This window comes from Danio rerio, chromosome 12 (genome assembly GCF_052040795.2).
Source record: "Danio rerio strain M-AB ecotype USA chromosome 12, GRCz13ab, whole genome shotgun sequence".
Taxonomy (NCBI): Eukaryota; Metazoa; Chordata; class Actinopteri; order Cypriniformes; family Danionidae; genus Danio; species Danio rerio.
The window spans coordinates 28,257,417-28,278,659 of NC_141032.1; the positions used below are offsets into that span (position 1 = coordinate 28,257,417).

At 39.8% G+C, this 21,243-nt stretch overlaps 1 protein-coding gene and 1 long non-coding RNA gene across 4 annotated transcripts in view; both read right to left on the bottom strand.

The window, feature by feature from the left end:
• Window positions 1–21,243, bottom strand: part of bmpr1ab (bone morphogenetic protein receptor type 1Ab) — a 72,012-nt gene that overhangs the window by 6,632 nt on the left and 44,137 nt on the right. For 2 of the 3 annotated variants that reach the window (XM_087274931.1, NM_001004585.3), the window contains 3 exon segments: window positions 1,517–1,688; window positions 1,333–1,435; window positions 1,151–1,250 (listed from right to left, as the gene is read on the bottom strand). In XM_087274931.1, the coding sequence (XP_087131057.1) occupies window positions 1,151–1,250; window positions 1,333–1,435; window positions 1,517–1,688 (375 nt within the window). 3 annotated transcript variants of the gene reach the window in all.
• LOC147841411 (uncharacterized) lies at window positions 6,741–13,793 on the bottom strand. The gene is made up of 2 exons (XR_015504177.1): window positions 11,957–13,793; window positions 6,741–9,009 (listed from the first exon to the last, which is right to left on the bottom strand). It is a non-coding gene; the product is annotated as an uncharacterized LOC147841411 (long non-coding RNA).

Genomic DNA, 21,243 nt, shown 5'->3' on the forward strand with positions numbered 1-21,243 from the left:
GAAACTTCAGTGATCTTCCTGTAAGATGATAGTGCTAACCACTGAGCAACATTTTTTTTCCTTTAGAAGCATTTATTTGTGTTTGCAAAGAGTTAGCGAACACATTTTACCATGAGCTATTAGATATGCCCACGTCATATACATAGTCTCTCTCTATCTCTGTCTGTCTACCTGTGAATAATGACCAGTTCAAATCGAGTTATGTGTCTTACATTGTACTGCATGGAGCAATACTATTTTTAACTTATCTATATCCTGGCAAATGACAATGGAATAAGTGGGATAATCAACAGCCTGCTGTGCGTTCGAGGATTTTAAAGTACTTCACATTGAGTGGTTGGTGGCAACCACTTTGTGCAGTTAAACCCTGTTGATTATCAATTACTTCACCTTCAGCAATGTAAGTGTAGTGCATTGGGCATTTTTAATCTATTTAAAAATCTAATTTTTGTCGTATGATATATTGCAGCAAAATATATTGCGATAAACAATATTATTGTCATTTTAAGACCATTTTATGTCGCTCATTACATATTGCCAGAATGACAATATAATAGCATCATAATCCAAGTACACTCTTCCAAAGAACACAAGATCTTATTCCTAAGTACATTTCATTTTATTATAGGCATTTTAACAATTTAATAATCAGACATTGGAATCAAAATGTGAAAACATACATCAAATCACAAATGAATAATAATAAATGTTAAAAAAGTGTGATATAATAGTAACTGAGGCTGCCATATCTGCTACCAGATCTATTTTCAGTTGTCAGACACCCACATTAAAATATACAATAACAATTTAGAGTAAATACTATAGTGCTTAACCATACTGGATAGAGATAGAGAGGTGGTGCAATTAGCTAAAATGTTGCTAGATTTGGTTTTATGTATGGGTGATATACAGTATATTGCATCACCAAAAATGACTGAGGGCATGTCCATGTATTGTGCGATAAGTAGGTATATTGATTATTGTGACAGGCCTACAATGTAGATGTTTTAATCCAATTATATTTATATAATGGTTAATGTGCTATAATTTGGTAATAGTTTTTCATGGTCACACCGAGTAATTTCCACACTGTAGAGTGACGTTTTCATATATTTATTATATTAAGGTTCTCGAGCAGCGTTACACTTACTTCCTGGAATAGGAGGTGGAAGTGTGGGCTGTAGGTCTCTATTACAGAAATCTGTGGAGCAGCACTCAATGGTCCGTCTGGTCTGAGCATTAGGAGAGTCCTAGACGACAATAACCACATTCAGTCAATCTTAATGCCTTAGCACTTAACATCTATTCCTCACTGTCTCGTTCATGAATTACCTTGCACTGGAAGTGGGATCCCTCGTACTTCATGCAGCCTGAGGTCAGCATCGCCTCGCCGTGCTCATCCTCCTCTATGATAGCAAAACAATGGCCGTTTGTCCTGGGCAAACACACAAAGGTAGTTTAATTCAGATTGTTCACATTTAATTGAGAAGAAGTGAGATGAGGATAGTGTACTCACTCGCAGGTGTTGTTTGTGGCATCTTCTGGGCAGTGGCCTGAACAGTAGCAGCTAAGGAAGCGGGCAGCATCCTCTGGGGCCACGGTGGACCCGTCTCCTGCCTGAGCTCGCCTTGGATCTGATCCAGGCTTGACTCCAGTGCCATGAAGCATGTAGTCTGGGTTCTGTCCCCCTAAGGTTAAAATAGAGGAAATCAGATTTTTTTTTAGATATCCCAGAATGTAACTGTGCATAGTATTTTCATCATTACTCGTCTATATTTATGCAATCGTGATGAATCAAATCTTGCTAGAGAAATCATTGTGTCAAAGCATTTCAAACCAATAAAACCAAAATGTACGATTAGTATTGCTGTTCATTTCACTCAGTGATCTTGATATCATAAAGTTAAAGGTTTCGTTCATCCAAAAATGAATGTTCTGTTATTTACTCAACCCCATGTCATTCCAAACCCCTGAGACAAATTACAATATTTTAGATGAAATCAGAGATCTCTCTCATCCTCCATACGGCCCTGAGATATTTAAAGTTCAGACAAAGAACCAAAAACATTGTCAAAACATTCTATGTAACTTCAGTGTTTCAACTGTAATCTTACAAAGCGTCAAAAAAACTTTGTTCAGCAAAACAAACTGTAAATATGACAGTTTGCCTGCGTCTTCTCTGCTGCAACATGTGTCTTTACTACATAGAGTCAGCAGTGCAGCACGCAAGCGCCGAACTGCTGATAGTAAATTTGCAATTTAATCTGACCCAGAAGACATGGGCAAGTACATTTTTACAGTTTTTATGGCACACAAAAATGTTCTTGGAAATTTTTATTTTTTCAGTTGAACCCCTGAAGTCACAAGAGAAGTTTTGAAGTCACATACAAACTTTTGACAATGGTTTTGGTTCCTTTTCTGGACTATTAACATCTCAAGACTGTCGACGTCTATGGAGGACAAAGAAGCTCTCAGATTTCATCTAAAATTTCTTAATTTGTGTTTTGAAGACAAACTGAGGTCTTAGGGATTAGAAAGACACCAGAGTGAGCAGTTAATAATAGAATTATAATCATTTGGGTGAACTGTACATTAACAATTCTACTTTGATAACAGTAATACAAAGGAAAATGCTATGCATTTGTGGTATTAATTTGATTCCTTCTAAGTCAAGTAAATGCTTCTCTTTGTGAATGGCTGAATCATTTGTTCAATTCAATCAGAATTCTTTTAGAAATTAAACACTGTGTGTCAACAACAAACTCCTGTAGTAGTTTCATATTTTAGTTGGCAAAACTGACAATCTAAAACGTTTTATGATATTATCTTTTTATTTACAAACTGTCACACACATGCCTTTTTCAGGACAAAAACTGTCCTTGTGTCATACTGCACTTATGGCTCATGTGATACTGCATAACTACTAAAATATGAGACAAAAACCAAAACACAGGGAACTTTTGCCCTAGTATCTCGGATTTTAGGGCCATATTCTGAATTCTGTAGTCTCCAACATGCAGCAAAATATGATATACAACCCTTCTGGAAAATTATTCTTTAAAAGTGCTGTGTAGCGTAGATTTGATTTTCCTTCAACATTATTAACATAACGTTTTAATAACTTTAGTTATAAATTTAATAACTCATTTGTTTTGTTTTTGCCATGCTGACAGTACATATTTTTTACAAGAAACTAGTCTTAAGCTTAAAGTGCAATTTAAAGGTTAAACTAGGTTATTTATTAGGTTAAATAGGCAAGCTAGGTTAGTTTTTATTGTAGCCAATCAAAAGAAAACTAAGTGATATTTATAATACTGACCTTAAAATTGCTTTAAGAAATTAAAATTTTTTTCCAACTTATCTTCATTTTACAAACTCTGTGAAAACATCCTTGCTTTGTTAAACATCACTTAGGAAATGTTTAAAATTTAATAATAATAACTTTTCACAGGAGGGCTAATACAATTTTGTCTTCAACTGTATATACAATCACAAAACAAATTCAAATCACAGCCACATGGACACAAGCCCTGTCTTATTCACTTTAATCTGTGCTCACTTATACTGCAGGGGATCTTGGATAAATAGGTGGGAGTACGGAAAACAGATCACTACAGCCTGTGAGTAAAAACAAGAGGGAGATAAGCTTTGAAATCTGGGACAGAGAGACAGAGACATGTAGATTTGTCAGTGAAGTAACCTGATCCAACTGAGTGCGTGAGCATTTTGTCACAGACAGACAGGTTGCATATCACCCCGGGTACAAAGACTCGTGTGTTTAGTAATGCTGTGGGTGCTTCCTCTTAGAGCCGTGCTGCTCGTCCTGCAGGTCCGGACAGGTCTAAACCCAGTCAAAATAAGGCCACACTAAAACAGGCATGCTGCTGTTTAGTAAAGCACTACATTCCACACCTAGGATCTCATTACAAGAGGCGCGATTCAAACCTGTCCAACGTCTCAGACTGCTTCAAGCCTGCCCTACATCTCTATCACTCAAAAAGAACATAAATATCAGATGGCGACGAGAGTCTCAAGTGTCCCTCAGAATCACAGCGCCTCATTTCCCATAGTTGATGTGCAAAACCAAACAAATATAAACAGCAAACCCCATCCCGTAGGAATATCTTACCTGCTATCAGCAGTTACACGACAGTGACACCTCCAGCTGTATAAGCTGGGGTGGAGAGCACTATATATTGATATAGAGATTGATAACACACCAGTGTGGAGCCACAAAGCTTTAAACCCTCATAAATGATATCAGCTGAGGGGAAAAAATATCAGAGGAAGAGAGCAAACAAACCGCTTGTTAAACATCTACAGGAGAATCACTCAATTCACTCAGTTCATAATCCATTCAGTTATAATCACTGAGGCTGTCAAATTAATCATATCCACAACAATTATCTTCATGAAATAAAGGTATCAGATAAAAAAAAAAACAACTACTATAAATTACATGCAGAATTTTGCATAATCTTATTGCACTTTTTACACTTTTTGAATTAGGAAATAGCTATGCGTTAATGGACTTTAAAAGCACAACGAGGAGACAAAGGTTATTTAAAATCCTTTAATACATCGGTCAGTCATGACATTTCGAGCATTTTTTACCAGATAAATGATGAAACTAATAACACAGGCTTCATCAGGTACTTTGAATCATCATCACACCTTGACATCCATATTAAAAAGCTTGTCACGCTGCTGTTTTTGACAGTTTGGTGCCATCTTGTGACTCAATAATATGTAGGTTAGTGTATGCTCCATTCAGCCATATTCAATTTAATCATCTTTGCACTTATTAAAGGATTAATAAACTATTATGGCTCAGAAAATTTTTTTTGTGTTCATTGTTAAACCCAATAAAGTACATCCAGTTGTTTGTTTTGCAGATTTAAGCCTTTCAGACCTATACAACAGATAAACCCGTCAGGCTTTATTTCATGGTAACAACTGCCTGAATGTACTTTATTTCTTATTGAATGCATGACATGTTATACAAGTTATAAGTAGTTTTGCTCTTTGCCAAGAAATATCTGATGGTGCATGCATGCAAATGACTTTCATATCTATATAGCTCATGGTAACCTATGCTAGCTACTTCTTCACAAAATATTTGCAAGTTGGTTATTCCTGAGTTGGTTAAACATGTCTGTGTCCTCAAGATTACACAGAGGAGTGAAGGATCCATCAAGTGTGTCTGGCTTACTATTAGGGGTGTTATGGATCACGGTTGATCCGTGACTCATACGGCTCACAACCCATGGTTCAGAACACACGTGACCCGCGGATCAATAAAAAAAAAAAAAGTTAACTCGTAGATTAATTTTAAATATTTCACAGAGAAAGATTGCCTCTTGCATCATTCAAATGAAGTATGAAAGTATTCAGGCTTTTCTGTAAAATATAATAATGACGAAAGATGTTGTGGTAGGTTATTCGGAATGTGGTGGGTTTCTTAGGTGTTTTCTGTCACTACTTGTTAAGTCTGCATTAATGTAATTCAGTGTAAGCTGCACGATTATTCATTAAAAGATCTGGATCTCAATATCCACGCAACATAAATTATAAATGATTGTGATTTGCATATGTTTATTAATCCTAAGAGATTCAGTCTTTTGTCTTTTGAGTTGGTTATGTTAGGACAGTCAAATAACACCGAAGTACTGGGAGATAACAGTTTATATTTAAATAAAACCACTGATGTTTATGGTAAAGAATAAAATCACTAAGGGTGTCACGATTTCGATTTTTAATCGAAATCGATCGAAATTTATGCTCGATTTCGATTATCGAATCAAAAAATAGAATCGTCGATGCTGCCACGCCCCCATGTCACGTCAGCTTGGCTTGCCAAGCGGGAAAAAACACGCTTGTTAAAGTGCTTGTTAAACTGTGCCGATGCAGGTGACCCATCTACAGAGCTTAAACCTTCAGGGCTTGACAATAAGGACTGCCCGATAGCCCGGAGCCAGCATGTGAGACGCTCGGGCCAGTGTACAGTGGTGCCTTGATGCCTGACAGATCGAGCCAGAGCTGCGTGCTGCGACTGTCTGTCAATTGTGTGCAAATACAATCTTACGGTGCTTTGACACATAGACGTTTGTTTCGGAATCTGTCTCGTTTCCCCTGTTAGCGTGGTTTGTTTGGCATATATCCAGTAGTTGCGCTCAAGAAAAAAGTGATTGACAGGTGGTAATTATGTGTGTAACTTGCCTTTATTCATTTACTGTATGATTTGTTTATGGGTAAAACAAAGACCATGCAGGTCAGGTAGTTTAAACGGTAGGCTACAAATAATTAATTATTCATAATCGAAAATCGAATCGAATCGTGACTTAAGAATCGAAAATGTAATCGAATCGAGAATTTGGAGAATCGTGACACCCTTAAAAATCACCATTGTATACATTTAATGATGCTCAAAATTTAGCAATGTTGTAGGCAGAAATTGCATTATTTAACCAATAGGTGGCGACAACCAGCCATAAAAAATATGCCACTGAATAATTCTTCAAAAATGATACATCTAACAATGAAATGAGTTAGAAATTAGATTTATGAGTGACTAACTGAATCATTTATTGAAAAATAGACTAAATCTAGATTTAAATCTACATTTTATACTAAATATACACTTTATACATTTAGTGTCATCAGCCACAGTAGTAGTAACTGAAGTTTTCACAGTACTGAATAATTTACAATTTATTTTTATTCAGCTAATTATTTCTTCATTTTATTTTTAATAAAATTACAGGTTCTAAGTTCTGTTAGTTAAACCCAAGTGTCTTGCAGTACTGTTTTTGTGATAAATGGCAAGCAAATTACATTTGTCTCCTCCCTTTTTTAGCTGATCCGAAAAAAAAAAAAAAAAACACTATGTGATCCTAACTGTGTGATTTGTGATCCATTACACCTCTACTTTCTATGATTACTCCTATTGTTTGAGGAAAAGAGCATTTATTTTTAACTGTGTTAAAAATTGACTGGAACTACTTGCGCATTAAGCAATTTTATTGCAAACCTTTCAGCCAATCAGAATCAAGAATATCAACAGACAATGAAACAAATATATTCATAATGATTATCGTTATAAATTAATGCATCTATTTATATAATTAATCACAGTAAATGCATGTTTTCTTTTTTTTCAGCACTATGTATTTCATTCATTTTGACTGTTGGCTGAAACATGACCTGGCCATGTTTCATAAGATTCACCCAGGGACTTGATCTGAGTGGAAAAACATCGAGCTCAAGACGGGAATGAAAGCGTGCTTGACAGTGCAGAGGCCATAATCAGTTTTATAGTGAGGGATCCTGGAACAGATGCGTCAAACATGATAAGATGTTACTCAACACCGAGTCAATTTGTGGAAACATTGCTAACAAAAGAACGTGCCACGAAACATCCTCCTGAATGGCCTGAAGGTGAAATGCTGAGAAGTGGATTTAAGAGGGAGAGTGAAAGACCAGATTAGGAACACAAGAGTCAGGATTACAGTATATAAAAGTGAGGTTGAAAGCCGGGTCGAGCGGCACGAGCTTTGGAGACTGATCAAACGCGCTCTCGTCTCATCTAATACTTTGTCTCTTGGTGGATGAGTCAGTATATTCATACGCTGTGTTCCAGCAACAGCCATTGATATAAATCTTGTGTTTATGTGTCACGGTTCAGGTTTTTGCAGTTGAGAAATGTTCATTTGAAGCAGCGAAGGCGTCCCATGGCCCCCTCCATTAGGGCAAAATGCAAAATACACTGAGAAAGTATTAGATGTTCCATCTTTGATCACTTCGCAGTTTAGTCCAGGCGCCGTTGCTGTCACACAGGGCCCAGTGTGATAATGGAGGTGGAAACCGGTAACATAAACATAGTGGGATGGAGACAGGAAAGAGAAAGAAACAAAATATGGCTCTGAAAGCCCTGCTCTCAGCGAGAGACCAGTAAATTGAAGGAATGTGAACGGCGTAGTCAGAAACACAGGCCGCTTTTAGGAGCGACTGTAAAAGGCAGGCTAATCTGTTATGATGTGTTGAGCTCTACACGTCCTAACAGCTACAATGCGCAGATAAGCGCGAGCTAAATTCCCGCAACCACAACAGCGGCACACAAACAACCGCAGGGCTCAGGAATGTTATCTGAGCTGAAACACATAAAACAGGTTTGGAGCCAGAAGGGTTACTAAATCAGAGCAGATGCGACTTGTTGCACTATCTCCTCTGAAGTACCTCTGAGTGATTCATTGACATTACGAAGCCACTGAATACATTTGCTCTCCTTCCCCCCTTTTTGCATTTTTGCCTTGGCTTGGAGAGATGGATCTGAGCATCGCCGTGCTCCTACATGTGTGCTTGATTCTGGCTCGCCGTCAGCGTGGAGTCTGAGGTCTGGCAGTGCTCAGGCAGTAATGAGTCCTGTTGACCGCATTCTCCCAGCCTGTAGGCAGCTCAGCTCAGACTCCAGCGCCAGCCTCTTAAAGAGACACTTCCAGTCTGTTTTCCACACACGCGGCCCAAATGTATACACAGGACTCTACAGTTGCACCAGTCAAGAAGGCGCTGTGAAGCACGTTCACCAGCCCTGAACAAGAGGCGCAGCCAATCAGCAATGTCACTCTGGAGATGAGTGAACAGAGTAAGAGTTAAAATTGCCATCTAAATGGATTTAGACAGTGAAAGGAAATAGTTTGTCTGAATTGTTTTTTTAAAATTCAACCTTTTTTTTGATAAAAAAATAGTCCATTATAGTTGAAGTCCCCCTCTGAATTTGTTTTTTCTTTTTTAAATATTTCCCAAATAATGTTTAACAGAGCAAGGATATTTTCACAGTATGTCTTAGACTTATTTGTCTTATTTCGGCTAGAAGAAAAACAATTTTACATTTAAAAAAAAAAAAAAAAACATTTTAAGGTCATAATTTTTATCCCCTTTAAGCTATACATTTTTTAATAGTCTACAGAAAATAACATCATCATTATACAATAACTTTTTAATTACCCTAACCTGTCACATCCGTCTGTGACCACCTGAGGGCGCTGTAGTGCTCTAGGACTTGTAGGCGCTACAGTGCCCCAGGAAAAACTACATTTTCATACATGCCCCGCGCACACACCGGAACACCTACACTGATATGTCATCACATCTGTTTTGTGTTACCGTTGATTATCTGGACTATATATTCCACCATTCCACCTATGTTTGTCATCGCGTCGTTGTCTACCTTGTCTGTCTTGATCCCAGTCCTGCAGTAAGTCTGATATTCTTAGTTGTTTGTTCTTGATCGTGTTTTTGTATTTTTGCTTAGTCTAGTTTTTTCGAGTTTTGTTTCCTGAGCCTTGTCTCTGTTTTGGTTTCTGATTTTGTGGTTTATTTGTACTTTGAACGCCTTGTTTTATGTTTTTTGCACTGTAAATAAATCTGCACTTGAATCCGCTATCTTTTGTTCCTGTTTTGATATTGTTTTGATCACGCCAAACGTGACAGAACGACGCGATCACAAATGGATTCAGCAGATAGCATTATAGTGCGTATGAAACAAGGTAATCGCTCAATTGAGCGATATATCAAGGAGTTTTTGGAGCTAGCCCCGAAGAGCTCTCATAGTGACTTATTGCTCATGATGTTTTTCCGGGGAGGACTTTTGGATCCTGTCCGTTCATTAATGCCACCATATGAGGAGGACTGGAACCTTTACCGGTTTATTGAAGCAGCTTTGTTGATCGCTGGCTCCCCTCTCTCTGTTGCCCTGAGGGAGAAGAACCCTCAGGAGGGAGGCCTGAGTGGAGGGCAACAGGGAGGGATATTTTCGGGGCCAGCTGATTTAACCAAGGGAAAGAGGAGAGAGGCAGGACTGGAGTTGCGGCCTTATCCGCGTCGGGCTGTCCGAAGATCACCTTTTTCTGAGCCTCTAGAGAGCCTGCTTGAACTGTGTGGAACCCCAGTGTCTGCTCCAGTTCCACAATGCCCGCCAGTGTCGGCTCCAGCTCCAGAGCAAGCTCCCTCACCTGTTAACTATGCTCTCCCTTCTCAAACCACCAGACGGGAGGAGGGGTAGGAACAGGACTGCTCACGCCCCAGAAAGTCCACCAGTGTCGGCTCCAGCCCCAGAGCGCCCGCCAGTGTCGGCTCCAGCCCCAGAGCGCCCGCCAGTGTCGGCTCCAGCCCCAGAGCGCCCGCCAGTGTCGGCTCCAGCCCCAGAGCGCCCGCCAGTGTCGGCTCCAGCCCCAGAGCGCCCGCCAGTGTCGGCTCCAGCCCCAGAGCGCCCGCCAGTGTCGGCTCCAGCCCCAGAGCGCCCGCCAGTGTCGGCTCCAGCCCCAGAGCGCCCGCCAGTGTCGGCTCCAGCCCCAGCCCCAGAGCGCCCGCCAGTGTCGGCTCCAGCCCCAGAGCGCCCGCCAGTGTCGGCTCCAGCCCCAGAGCGCCCGCCAGTGTCGGCTCCAGCCCCAGAGCGCCCGCCAGTGTCGGCTCCAGCCCCAGAGCGCCCGCCAGTGTCGGCTCCAGCCCCAGAGCGCCCGCCAGTGTCGGCTCCAGCCCCAGAGCGCAGTACAATGCCAGTTCCAGTCTGGCTTCTGGCCTTACCGGCGCCACCCAGGCTCCTCGCCCTGCCGGCGCCACCCAGGCTCCTCGCCCTGCCGGCGCCACCCAGGTTCCTCGCCCTGCCGGCGCCACCCAGGCTCCTCGCCCTGCCGGCACCTTCCAGACTCCTCGCCCTGCCGGCACCAACCAGACGTCTTGCCCTGCCGGCACCTCCCAGACGTCTTGCCCTGCCGGCCCCAGTCCGGCTCCATGCCCTGCCGGCTCCAGTCCAGCCGCCTCCAGTCCCGCCGGCTCCAGTCCAGCCGCCTCCAGTCCCGCCGGCTCCAGTCCAGCCGCCTCCTGTCCCGCCGGCTCCAGTCCAGCCGCCTCCTGTCCCGCCGGCTCCAGTCCAGCCGCCTCCAGTCCCGCCGACTCCAGTCCAGCCGCCTCCAGTCCCGCCGGCTCCAGTCCAGCCGCCTCCTGTCCCGCCGGCTCCAGTCCAGCCGCCTCCTGTCCCGCCGGCTCCAGTCCAGCCGCCTCCTGTCCCGCCGGCTCCAGTCCAGCCGCCTCCTGTCCCGCCGGCTCCAGTCCAGCCGCCTCCTGTCCCGCCGGCTCCAGTCCAGCCGCCTCCTGTCCCGCCGGCTCCAGTCCAGCCGCCTCCTGTCCCGCCGGCTCTAGCCCAGCTGCCTCCTGTCCCGCCGGTCCTCCTAAAGACCCCTGCCTTGTGTCCCCTAAGGGATCATCCATGGGTCATCCCTCCCGACCCTCCCTGGTGGTCCTTCCCACTACTTGGGACGGATTCACCGGCCGCACCCTGGCTTCCTGCTGGGGTGCCTGACCCACAGACTGACCCTGATATGACCCTCCCATCCCTCCCTTTGTTCCTGCTCCGCTCCGCCCCCCCTCTTGGAACCAGTCTGGGAGCGTCTGGAAGCCGCTCTTTAGAGGGGGGGTAATGTCACATCCGTCTGTGACCACCTGAGGGCGCTGTAGTGCTCTAGGACTTGTAGGCGCTACAGTGCCCCAGGAAAAACTACATTTTCATACATGCCCCGCGCACACACCGGAACACCTACACTGATATGTCATCACATCTGTTTTGTGTTACCGTTGATTATCTGGACTATATATTCCACCATTCCACCTATGTTTGTCATCGCGTCGTTGTCTACCTTGTCTGTCTTGATCCCAGTCCTGCAGTAAGTCTGATATTCTTAGTTGTTTGTTCTTGATCGTGTTTTTGTATTTTTGCTTAGTCTAGTTTTTTCGAGTTTTGTTTCCTGAGCCTTGTCTCTGTTTTGGTTTCTGATTTTGTGGTTTATTTGTACTTTGAACGCCTTGTTTTATGTTTTTTGCACTGTAAATAAATCTGCACTTGAATCCGCTATCTTTTGTTCCTGTTTTGATATTGTTTTGATCACGCCAAACGTGACATAACCTGCCTACCTAATTAACCTAGTTAAGCCTTTAAATGTCACTTTAAGCTGTATAAAAGTGTTAAAAAATATCTAGTCAAATATTATTTACTGTCAGGGCAAAGATAATATAAATCAATTAGAAATTAGTTATTAAAACTATTATGTTTAGAAATGTATTAAAAAAAAGTATCTCCACTAAACAGAAATTGGGGGGAAAATAAACAGGGGGATAATGATTTAGGGGGGTTAATAATTCTGACTAGAACTGTATAAATATTTATAAATAAATTACTAGGACTGCACAATATATCACTTTAGCATAGATATCCTAATGTGATCATTCACAATAGTCACATCGAAGGATATGCAATGTTGGGAATGGGTTAATATTCTTCATTTGCATGAGTTTGAGGCCTGTGACTGTTTAAAGGCATTCAGGTCTATGAAATTGTACCATTTGTAACTTTAATAACTAATATTTTTATTAATTTATTCATAAAATGAAGACTATGCAGACTTTTTTTACATTTAATTTCTACCTGAATACTGTTAGACTCCTTGGAAAACAATACAATGTATTTTTTTATTTTTTGCATTTATACATGCTAGTAGACTTGAAATTTTTAATTCTACCCAAACAGAGATGAAGTTATCTGGTAATGCTAATGGGAATTAGTTGGCATGTAGATGCAATGTAACTTAAATTCAACAAACAGACCATCAAAATAAAGTGTGATCTATTTTTTTCTTCAGTGGCTTTTTTCTTGGAAATTCATCACATCAATGGCTTTGGGCATTTAGATAGTAAAACAAACAAATGAATAAATAAATAAGCATATAAAGCCAGAATCAAATTATTAGCTCTGCAATTTATTGGGAACACTGAGGTCTTACAAAAAGATACTATCAACATCTGAAAGAAACTATAACAAGTTTCTAGTCAAATAATGATGTATATCAAATCTGGGAATCATTAAGGTCTCACTAATGTTTTGCTAACATGAACTTAACCTTTTTTTAGCTGTTCTTCTGTTCATCTAAGACGGGCAGAAGGTTCATTAATTATTCTTTTTTTTTGGGGGGGTGGGGGTGGGGGGGGTATACCTTTAGGTCACACTTAATAATGTCTGAATAACACAATATATCAAAATATAAAGCTAAGTGGGATCTAAACGGAACACATTTTACCCAGAGCTAACTTTTCACCCAAGTTCACACAAAAACTCAAACTCTTTCGTCATCATTTACACACTCTTCCCAAATCTGTATGACTTTTGTATTTGGAACAGATAATAATATATTATTGATGTCTCTATTTTCTTTTGCTTTTTATACAGTGACAATTCATATTGAAAAATGTTGTTTTGAACCACACTTAATTTGACTATCTGGACAGAAACAGCTACAACATTGTTCAGAAAGATCTTCTTTTGTGGTCTCAAGGTCTTTTTTCTTGGATGTTTGAAGTCAAGCAGATGTCCTAACAGTGTAACCACAGTGTAGTTCATCAAATAAACTATAAACATGTTCCACAAACTTGACAACCAGAAAGTCTCCAAAGTGACGCTGAAATAAAACATTTTGTAAGCAAAAAGGTGCACTGTCTATTGTCAAAAGTGATACTTTTCAACCGAGCAGCTTTCTGTTGGTCAAATGATTTTGTGATAAACTTAAATAAAATAGCGTGAGATACTTTTTTGCTCTCATGTCAAACTCCAGAACATGTAAATTTTTTTCAGTATATGGATTTCATTCACACAAAATTCACAGAGATATGGCAAATGCTAAAATTTGAACTATAAAACTGATAGCCTAGAGTTTAGCTCTTGCTGACACTATGTTGCAGTCAGCTTCAATGGGGCCATTTTTGTCCCAAAGGTCCCGAGTTACACTTTTTATATCCAGGGTAAAACAGATTTATGAAAGGAAATGAGGATGAAACGTAAAAATAAAAAGCTTTTTGGCCATTAAGTATGCGGTTGGCATTAACAGCCAAACAAAATCACTAAACACAATGGATGCACACAGGTTAATGTGATAAAAGTGTCCCTAAAATTATGTGGGCTCAACATCAAGTTATTGTGCAGCCTGAAGACTGTGTCAGACTATGAACAGGGGAGACTGTGAACTCTAAGGTAAACATCTGTGGTTTGACCCTATAAAAGCAGAGGCTAGAGTGGGCAATTCAGAGCATGTTGAAGCTGGAAGGGGAAGTTGATCAAGGGCTGAGTGGAGAATGACGCTTCACAGACTTCACACCTTCATGAAAATCTATGCTAACTGCTTCTAGGTGCTGTTTAGATGAGTGATTTTTCTTTTAAAATAGCATTTTAGAATGTAAATGTATCTGTCCATAGCCTAAAATGCATGATACATGACCATTCACACTCACTGGGAATGTACATATTTTGCCGCCATCCATATTTGAAGTATAGCGCTTGTGTAATGACTGTATTAGAGAGTCTAATCAGGGGACAACGTACAATAGTCCAGAAGACTTTAAATAGCACTTCTCTTGTTTATTGCCTCCTCTTGTTGGAATTGCTGAATACCTCCTCAATTGTAAGTCGCTTTGGACAAAAGCGTCTGCTAAATGACTAAATGTAAATCTGAATAGTTCACTATTGGAGGGAGCAGCCGTTTCTTGTAGTGTCGAAAACAGTGCACAAGGCACTAAAATAACGAGCTAGAGAATCAACAGCTAGAGAATCCCCATAACGCATTGTGAGAGTTTGCATGCCGAATGAATTTCTGACAACATTGCATCAACAGCGGAATCATATTGATTATTGATTGATTACACTGGTCTAGGCTTCAATATAAAAATTGAAAAATGACAAAAATCAAAATATTTAGTTTCATTACTAACAGACAGCTACCTAGGTGATAAATAACTATTATTATTTACACACTAGTTTTCATTCAATTCCTCAAGTGGACAATAGTAGTACACTAATTCAAGACAGTGAATGTTGAGGATATTAGGGCTGCAAGATTCTGGCTAAAATAAAAATCCCTTTTTTCCCCCTTTTTTTTTTTTTAAATTAAGACAATCACGATTTTCTCACGATTCTGTAGATTTAAAATAAAGGGTAAAATTTGCAGGCTATTATTACTGTCATTCTCAATTATATGGTTAAACAACAATAATAATATTAGGCCTTTTTGTCGTCTACTGTTGGTTAAAATGCTCAATTTTGTATATACTTGGAATGGTGGATTTGAACAGTCTTTAAATATGTCCTGTTTGTTAATTCACAATAAGTGATGACATCAGAATACAACTATTCACAATTCTAAAGTTGAATTAATATGTTTGTAACATATGCTTGTCATTTGTCATTAACAGCATTATTAGGCCTTTTTTACTGATAAAATGAAGCATTTGTCATTATCAGATTCTCTATTGCTTTATAATCAACATTATATAGGCTAGAGTAGTTAAACTGACCCAGTAAACATTTATTTTCATGCACAAACTTTGTGTTTGCTATGAAAGAAAAAAACATATCAAATGCTTGTTGCAATCATAACTCTAAAATGTTATATTATCATTTAAACGATGTGCGCACTTTAGGTTTCACTTTTACTGCCGAGTGTGCCCATGTCATGGCTGCAGTCACTTCAAGAATAAAAGCATACATGGAAATCATACCTGCTGTGCGGCTCTCAAATGATACAATACATTACATTACATTACAATGCTTTTAATGCGCTCCCCTAACCCTACACATCACATTGACGTCAGTCACCCCATTGAGTGCATTGAGTCTGACATTGCATCGCTGAGTGATGCAGTCTCAGCTTGCATCATAAAGGCTGCATCCAGATACTTTTGGGTTCTGTTCACTACCGATGATATCATTGACGAGCTAATTTTACTAATACAATTCCATGACTTTTCCATGATTTTTCCAAGACTTTTAAGTAAATTTTTATGACTAAATGTGTCATGCAATGTGACTACATATGCGTGGTGAAAGAAAAACTATGCATGTTCAAATGTATTATAGCATATCGTAAAACAAGCAACAATCGATTTGGTTTCAATTTATATTTATATCTATGTAAAACTGATTTGGATAATGCTTACACCACACTAATAATGTGGGGCTATGTGATTGGCCAATGACAGAAAAGAAGTAAATAACCTTTATTCAAGTATACATATATCCGTTTTCCATGACTTTTTCAAAACTTTGTGGGTTTTTCTGTTTTTCCAAAACTTTTCCAGGCCTGGAAAATGCCATGTCAAAATTCCAAGACTTTTCCAAGTTTTTCATGACCTTAAGAACCCTGAATAGTGCATCAGCTCATGTGTGATTTCGCAGCCACAAAAATATCATTACATTAAAATGGAAATAATATTTTTGGGTGAATTATACCTTATAAATACAGTATGTGACACTTTTAACACCATTGGAGGTGTATATGTTGCTGAGAAACGTATATAAAATGATGTGAAGACTAGAGATGCTGGATTAAGATCATGTCGGAGGTTGAATCGAGATAGCAATCTTTTTTCAATTAATTGTGCAGCCCTAGAGGATATAGAAGCAATTATGGATGTAGCATGCATTTAAGACCGTCTAAACTAAAACGAAACACAAGCATTTCCAAACTAAATGAGGTCTTCAGCATTTTCAAAAAGCTCTGTTTTTACAAGTTGTCAGAGTGGTGTGGACACCAGACATAATCATAACAAATTGATGTGTTTTAAAATGAAAATGTGTAAACGACGTACTAGTTTCTTATGACACCATGGTCTAAAAAGAAAAATTGTCCTCCAAGTTAAGCATGGACTATAAAGTAGCATGTTTTGCCCATAAACGGATCAGTCTACATGTGTTCTCTGTGTCATATTTTATTTCAGTACGAGTGAGCAGGAAATGATGCAATGAGCCAGCCAAGTCTCGACGAGGGCGTTTTGGATCACAAGCCTATAATCAAGACGCTGGTCCTCATGACCGTCTCTCAGTGTCTGCAGCAGAAACGTAGGAGAGGGTAAATAAAAACACTAAAAATCCTCCAAGATGTCCTTGCGCCAAAATACATCACTGGGTAGACATTAGATACATCAAAATAACATGTGAATCATCTCTCCTCCAGGGACGACACGTAGGAGGTTTGCCCTTCTGTGAGAGACTGAAATATTAGAGCCATTTATTTATTTCAATCCCACATCGGTTATTCATTAAAATCGGAACACGTTTACACCAAAAAGAAAAAAAAAAGAAAAAGAAAGAACAATGTGGCTTAGGGTTGTTGGGCTGGCAAAGACTTAAGCTTTAAGTGGCCGTTAACCTGAACCTGCCATTATTATTTATTTACTTTCATCTCTTCAATAACGATCATTATAATTATCACACGGGCTCCCATTTCGGGGCAAAAATCCCCCCTGACACGTAATAATCCAGTCTTATTTGAGGACCGGCTTGTTAAAAACGAAATGAGGAGGGAAAGAAAAAAGGGAACATGTGGAAAACAACAGCCTGCCTGACACAGACCAATAAAGTTTGGCTGGCGTTATGAAAGTAAAGCTCTAATGGGCTCAGAGACACCTCTAGAGTCAAGTACCCAACAGCAAGCTATAAAAGTGAGAGTTTAGACCGCCTTTAACAGGCCGCACCGCTGAACACATGTCACCATACAGGAGCTCAAACGCTATTCAAATGCTGTGGTTTACCAAAAACAAGGAAAAGGCAGAGTCACACACAGCAACATAGGCCTTCATTGTCAGACTGTAATGATTATTTCCGGAGAGCGGCATGCATTTGGCATGTTTAGTCCTCTACCTGTCAGGGAGCGCAATAAAGGAAATAGTTAAAGTGTTGGGGAAACTCACAACGCCGACAATAGACTCAATAAGCTTCCTGTAGTGGGACCCAGGCGAGCGGCCCAATATGGCAAAGCAGTGCAGAATGGCAATTGAGGGCAAAGGAACAATATACATGTATAAAAATACACTACCTGACAAAAGTCTTGTCACCTATTCAAGTATTAGGAACACAAATAAGAACTTGACTTCTAGTTGATGATTTGTTATCAGAAATGGCTTAAATGAAAGGCAAATGCCTCTAGATTACATTTATTTTACCAATAAAATATGACCATGGCTTGATTTTTTTATTATTTAATTATTTAAATGGGACATTAAGGTCTGTCTTTGCTTAGACAAAAGTCTTGTCATTTAACAGAAATAATGTACAGTATAGAATATAAAGTCATGATGCATTGGAAAAATATTTAATATTGTGTATGACTCCTTCTGGAATGGCAAAGAAAGCGCTCTTGCAGGACTCCCAGAGTTCATTCTTTAGATTCATCTTCAATGCCTTCTCCTTCATCTTACCCCGGACATGCTCAACAATGTTCATACCTGTTGACTGGGCTAGCCAATCCTGGAGCTTGTTGACCTTCTTAGCTTTCAGGAATTTTTTCAGGCTGAAAAATCAGAAGGAGCGCTATCCTGCTAAAGACTTTGCCCTCTCCTGTGGTTTGTAATGTAATGGGCAGCACAAATGTCTTGATAACTCAGGCTGTTGATTTTGCCATCCACTCTGCAGATCTCTCACACGCCCCCATACTGAATGTAACCCCAAACCATGATTTTCCCTTCAACAAACTTGACTGATATCTGTGAGAATCTTGGGTCCATGTGGGTTTCAGTAAGTCTTCTGCAGTATTTTGTTGATTGGAATGCAGCTCAACAGATGATTCATCGGAAAAATCTACCTTTTGCCACTTTTGCAAATAATCAATTTGAAGTCAAGTTATAATTCGTTATAGTTCGTTCTTACAACTGGGAGCTACGACAATACTTTTGTCAGATAGTGCATGGTATATTTCGGCTAATAACCTAGGAAGTCAAAACAAAACAAACCGAGCGCTGATCCAAAATCATATAACCTCAATAAATTTACTTTATAATGAAACAAAGCCTCAATTTGATTGTTATATTCCAGTCTGCTTGGGTTTCCTCACAGTGGAGTAACCTGATCCTCTCACTGCCAGTTTTTCTCTCCTGTGAGTCTCAGTCTATACATGCTCAAGCTCACCTTCACCTCTGAAGGCAGAAAAATTCCATAAAGTTCATTTATTAGTTCCAGCATTGAAAGCCTGTGTGAAATGTGTTGAATGACATGACATTTCTCAGAGGAACGAGCCGCCATATGCAGTCAGCAGACATTATTCTCTGTCAGTCGTTAAACCTGCCCTCAGATCAGCTTCCACAGGAAAAAAAAAACATAACAAAACATACAGCAGTGTTTAACAGGAACCTTTGCAGTGACCGAGGGTAGTTAGCCTTTGTTTTAAAGGCTCTGGTTAAGTTTACGGGCGAGAAGGAATTCCTCCCAGCACACATTTCTTCTTTTGTTCCTTTACAGGGAGGAGAACGACAGAAGCAGGAATATATTTAAAGAGGCTAAGCTAGGCTAACAAGCAGACAGTGACCAATCCAAACAATCGTAAAGTTGAAACAGTGTCAGAGCAGTGAACAAAAACAACTTTTAAAGTCCCGTGAGGGAAATTTATTTATTACAGACCGCTTTCCGCTTCAAGCTGCTTCCGTGTTCTACTTTGTAGGCATTTACCCAATAGCGTCTCTCCAACAAAATTAAGTCATGTCGCACACATTGCTGTTTCTGTGTGAAGTCAAGAAGAAGGTCTAACTTTGTGCCAGCGCATAGATAAAGATGTGTTTAAAAATAATGAGAAAAAAAATATATATATATATATATTCGAGTCCTGATCAGGAGGTAATGTCCGATTTCAAGCAAGTCTGAAACTGTGTGGTTGGGCCCAATTTCCGATCACATGATCGAATCTGGACATCCCTACTGATTATGATGGTATAGCAGTCAAAATAGGAAAAATGACCTCATGTATAGGATACATGCTGGACCTTTGTCTTCCGAACCACCAGAACCCCACCCAAGATTCTTAAAACACTCTATCAAAAAGTAAATAAAAATATAAATAAATACAAATTAAAAATCTAAAACTGAATTTATGCATTCACACAACCAAAATGATAGCAACAAATAAACTAAAAAAGACAAATGTTCCAAAGGATGCAGAAGGGTTAACTTTAAAAGGAGGTAATGGGGTTGTGAACTTACTAATTTAAACTTCTTAATCTCTTTCAATCTGTTTTTCTTTTTCTAAAAGACTCCACTGGGTCATAACTCCAGTTCCTGATGGTAGGAAAACACACACATTCTCTCTCTCTCATGGCTTTCCTGCCAAAAATAGACAGCATTTATGACTCCAGGATATTATTGCCTAAAATAGAGATGCACTTAGGGCAGAATGAACGTCAAAGAACTTAACAGAAACAGATAGTAAAAGCTCATGACAACAGTGGGCAACTCAGAGACACTCCAGAGTCAAATGTAAACAATGAACCTACTGTTTATGCAACAAGGCTGGACCAGTGCAAAACTGCTGAGTGGTGTTTTGTTGGCAGGAAAACTTGTTGACTGCATAACAAACTATTATGTAACAAAGTATACTTTAATTCATAGCTGAACTAAAATGAAATCTATGCCCCCAAAATAAATAAATCACCACAACTGACAATGTTCGTTGTGTTCCCAGTGTACGCTGTTTAAATACCAAATGCATTAGCGCTCATTTGCTCATTTGCTCATTACCATTCTACGGTGAAACCCTAGAAGAGAAATAGTCATTTCCAGAATTCCCATGTACTACAAATGAAAACAATCAACATCCACACTGGTGTTTCCCCTAGCATTTCTAAAAAGATCTCTGTCCACACTATACCGCTGAAATGCACGTGACAACAAACACTCTGGCATGTGTTGCAGCGTATGCTGACGTCTGAGCTCCAGGCAGTCCACGGGTGCTTTGAGCACACCTGCCCAGGTGAGTGATGCATACGTCAGACAGTTCAGAGAATATGCCACTGGATCTCATCTCACTATAGTTGTTAATATTTAAGTTGTGATATTTAATCAATCTTGTCTCTATCTAATGACTCTTCAGTCTTTTGAATCTAATACTTGTTCTTAAGTAACGCATTTTGCCTGGGCTCAAAGATATTTTGTGTTAAAGGGGTGGTCCAGAATGTAATTTTACGGCTTGATTGTGTTTATAAGATGCAAAGCAATGTGTGCTCATGTTTCACTTGAAGGAAATCGCATTATTTTTCATATATCTCACTTTGATTATAAACAGCTACTTAGCTAACATGAAAACGACTAATATATTTCCTAGTTCCTCTAAAAAGCCCGCCCTTAAGTGACTCTGATTGGTCATTGTCATAAAGTGCTGCGATTCGCGG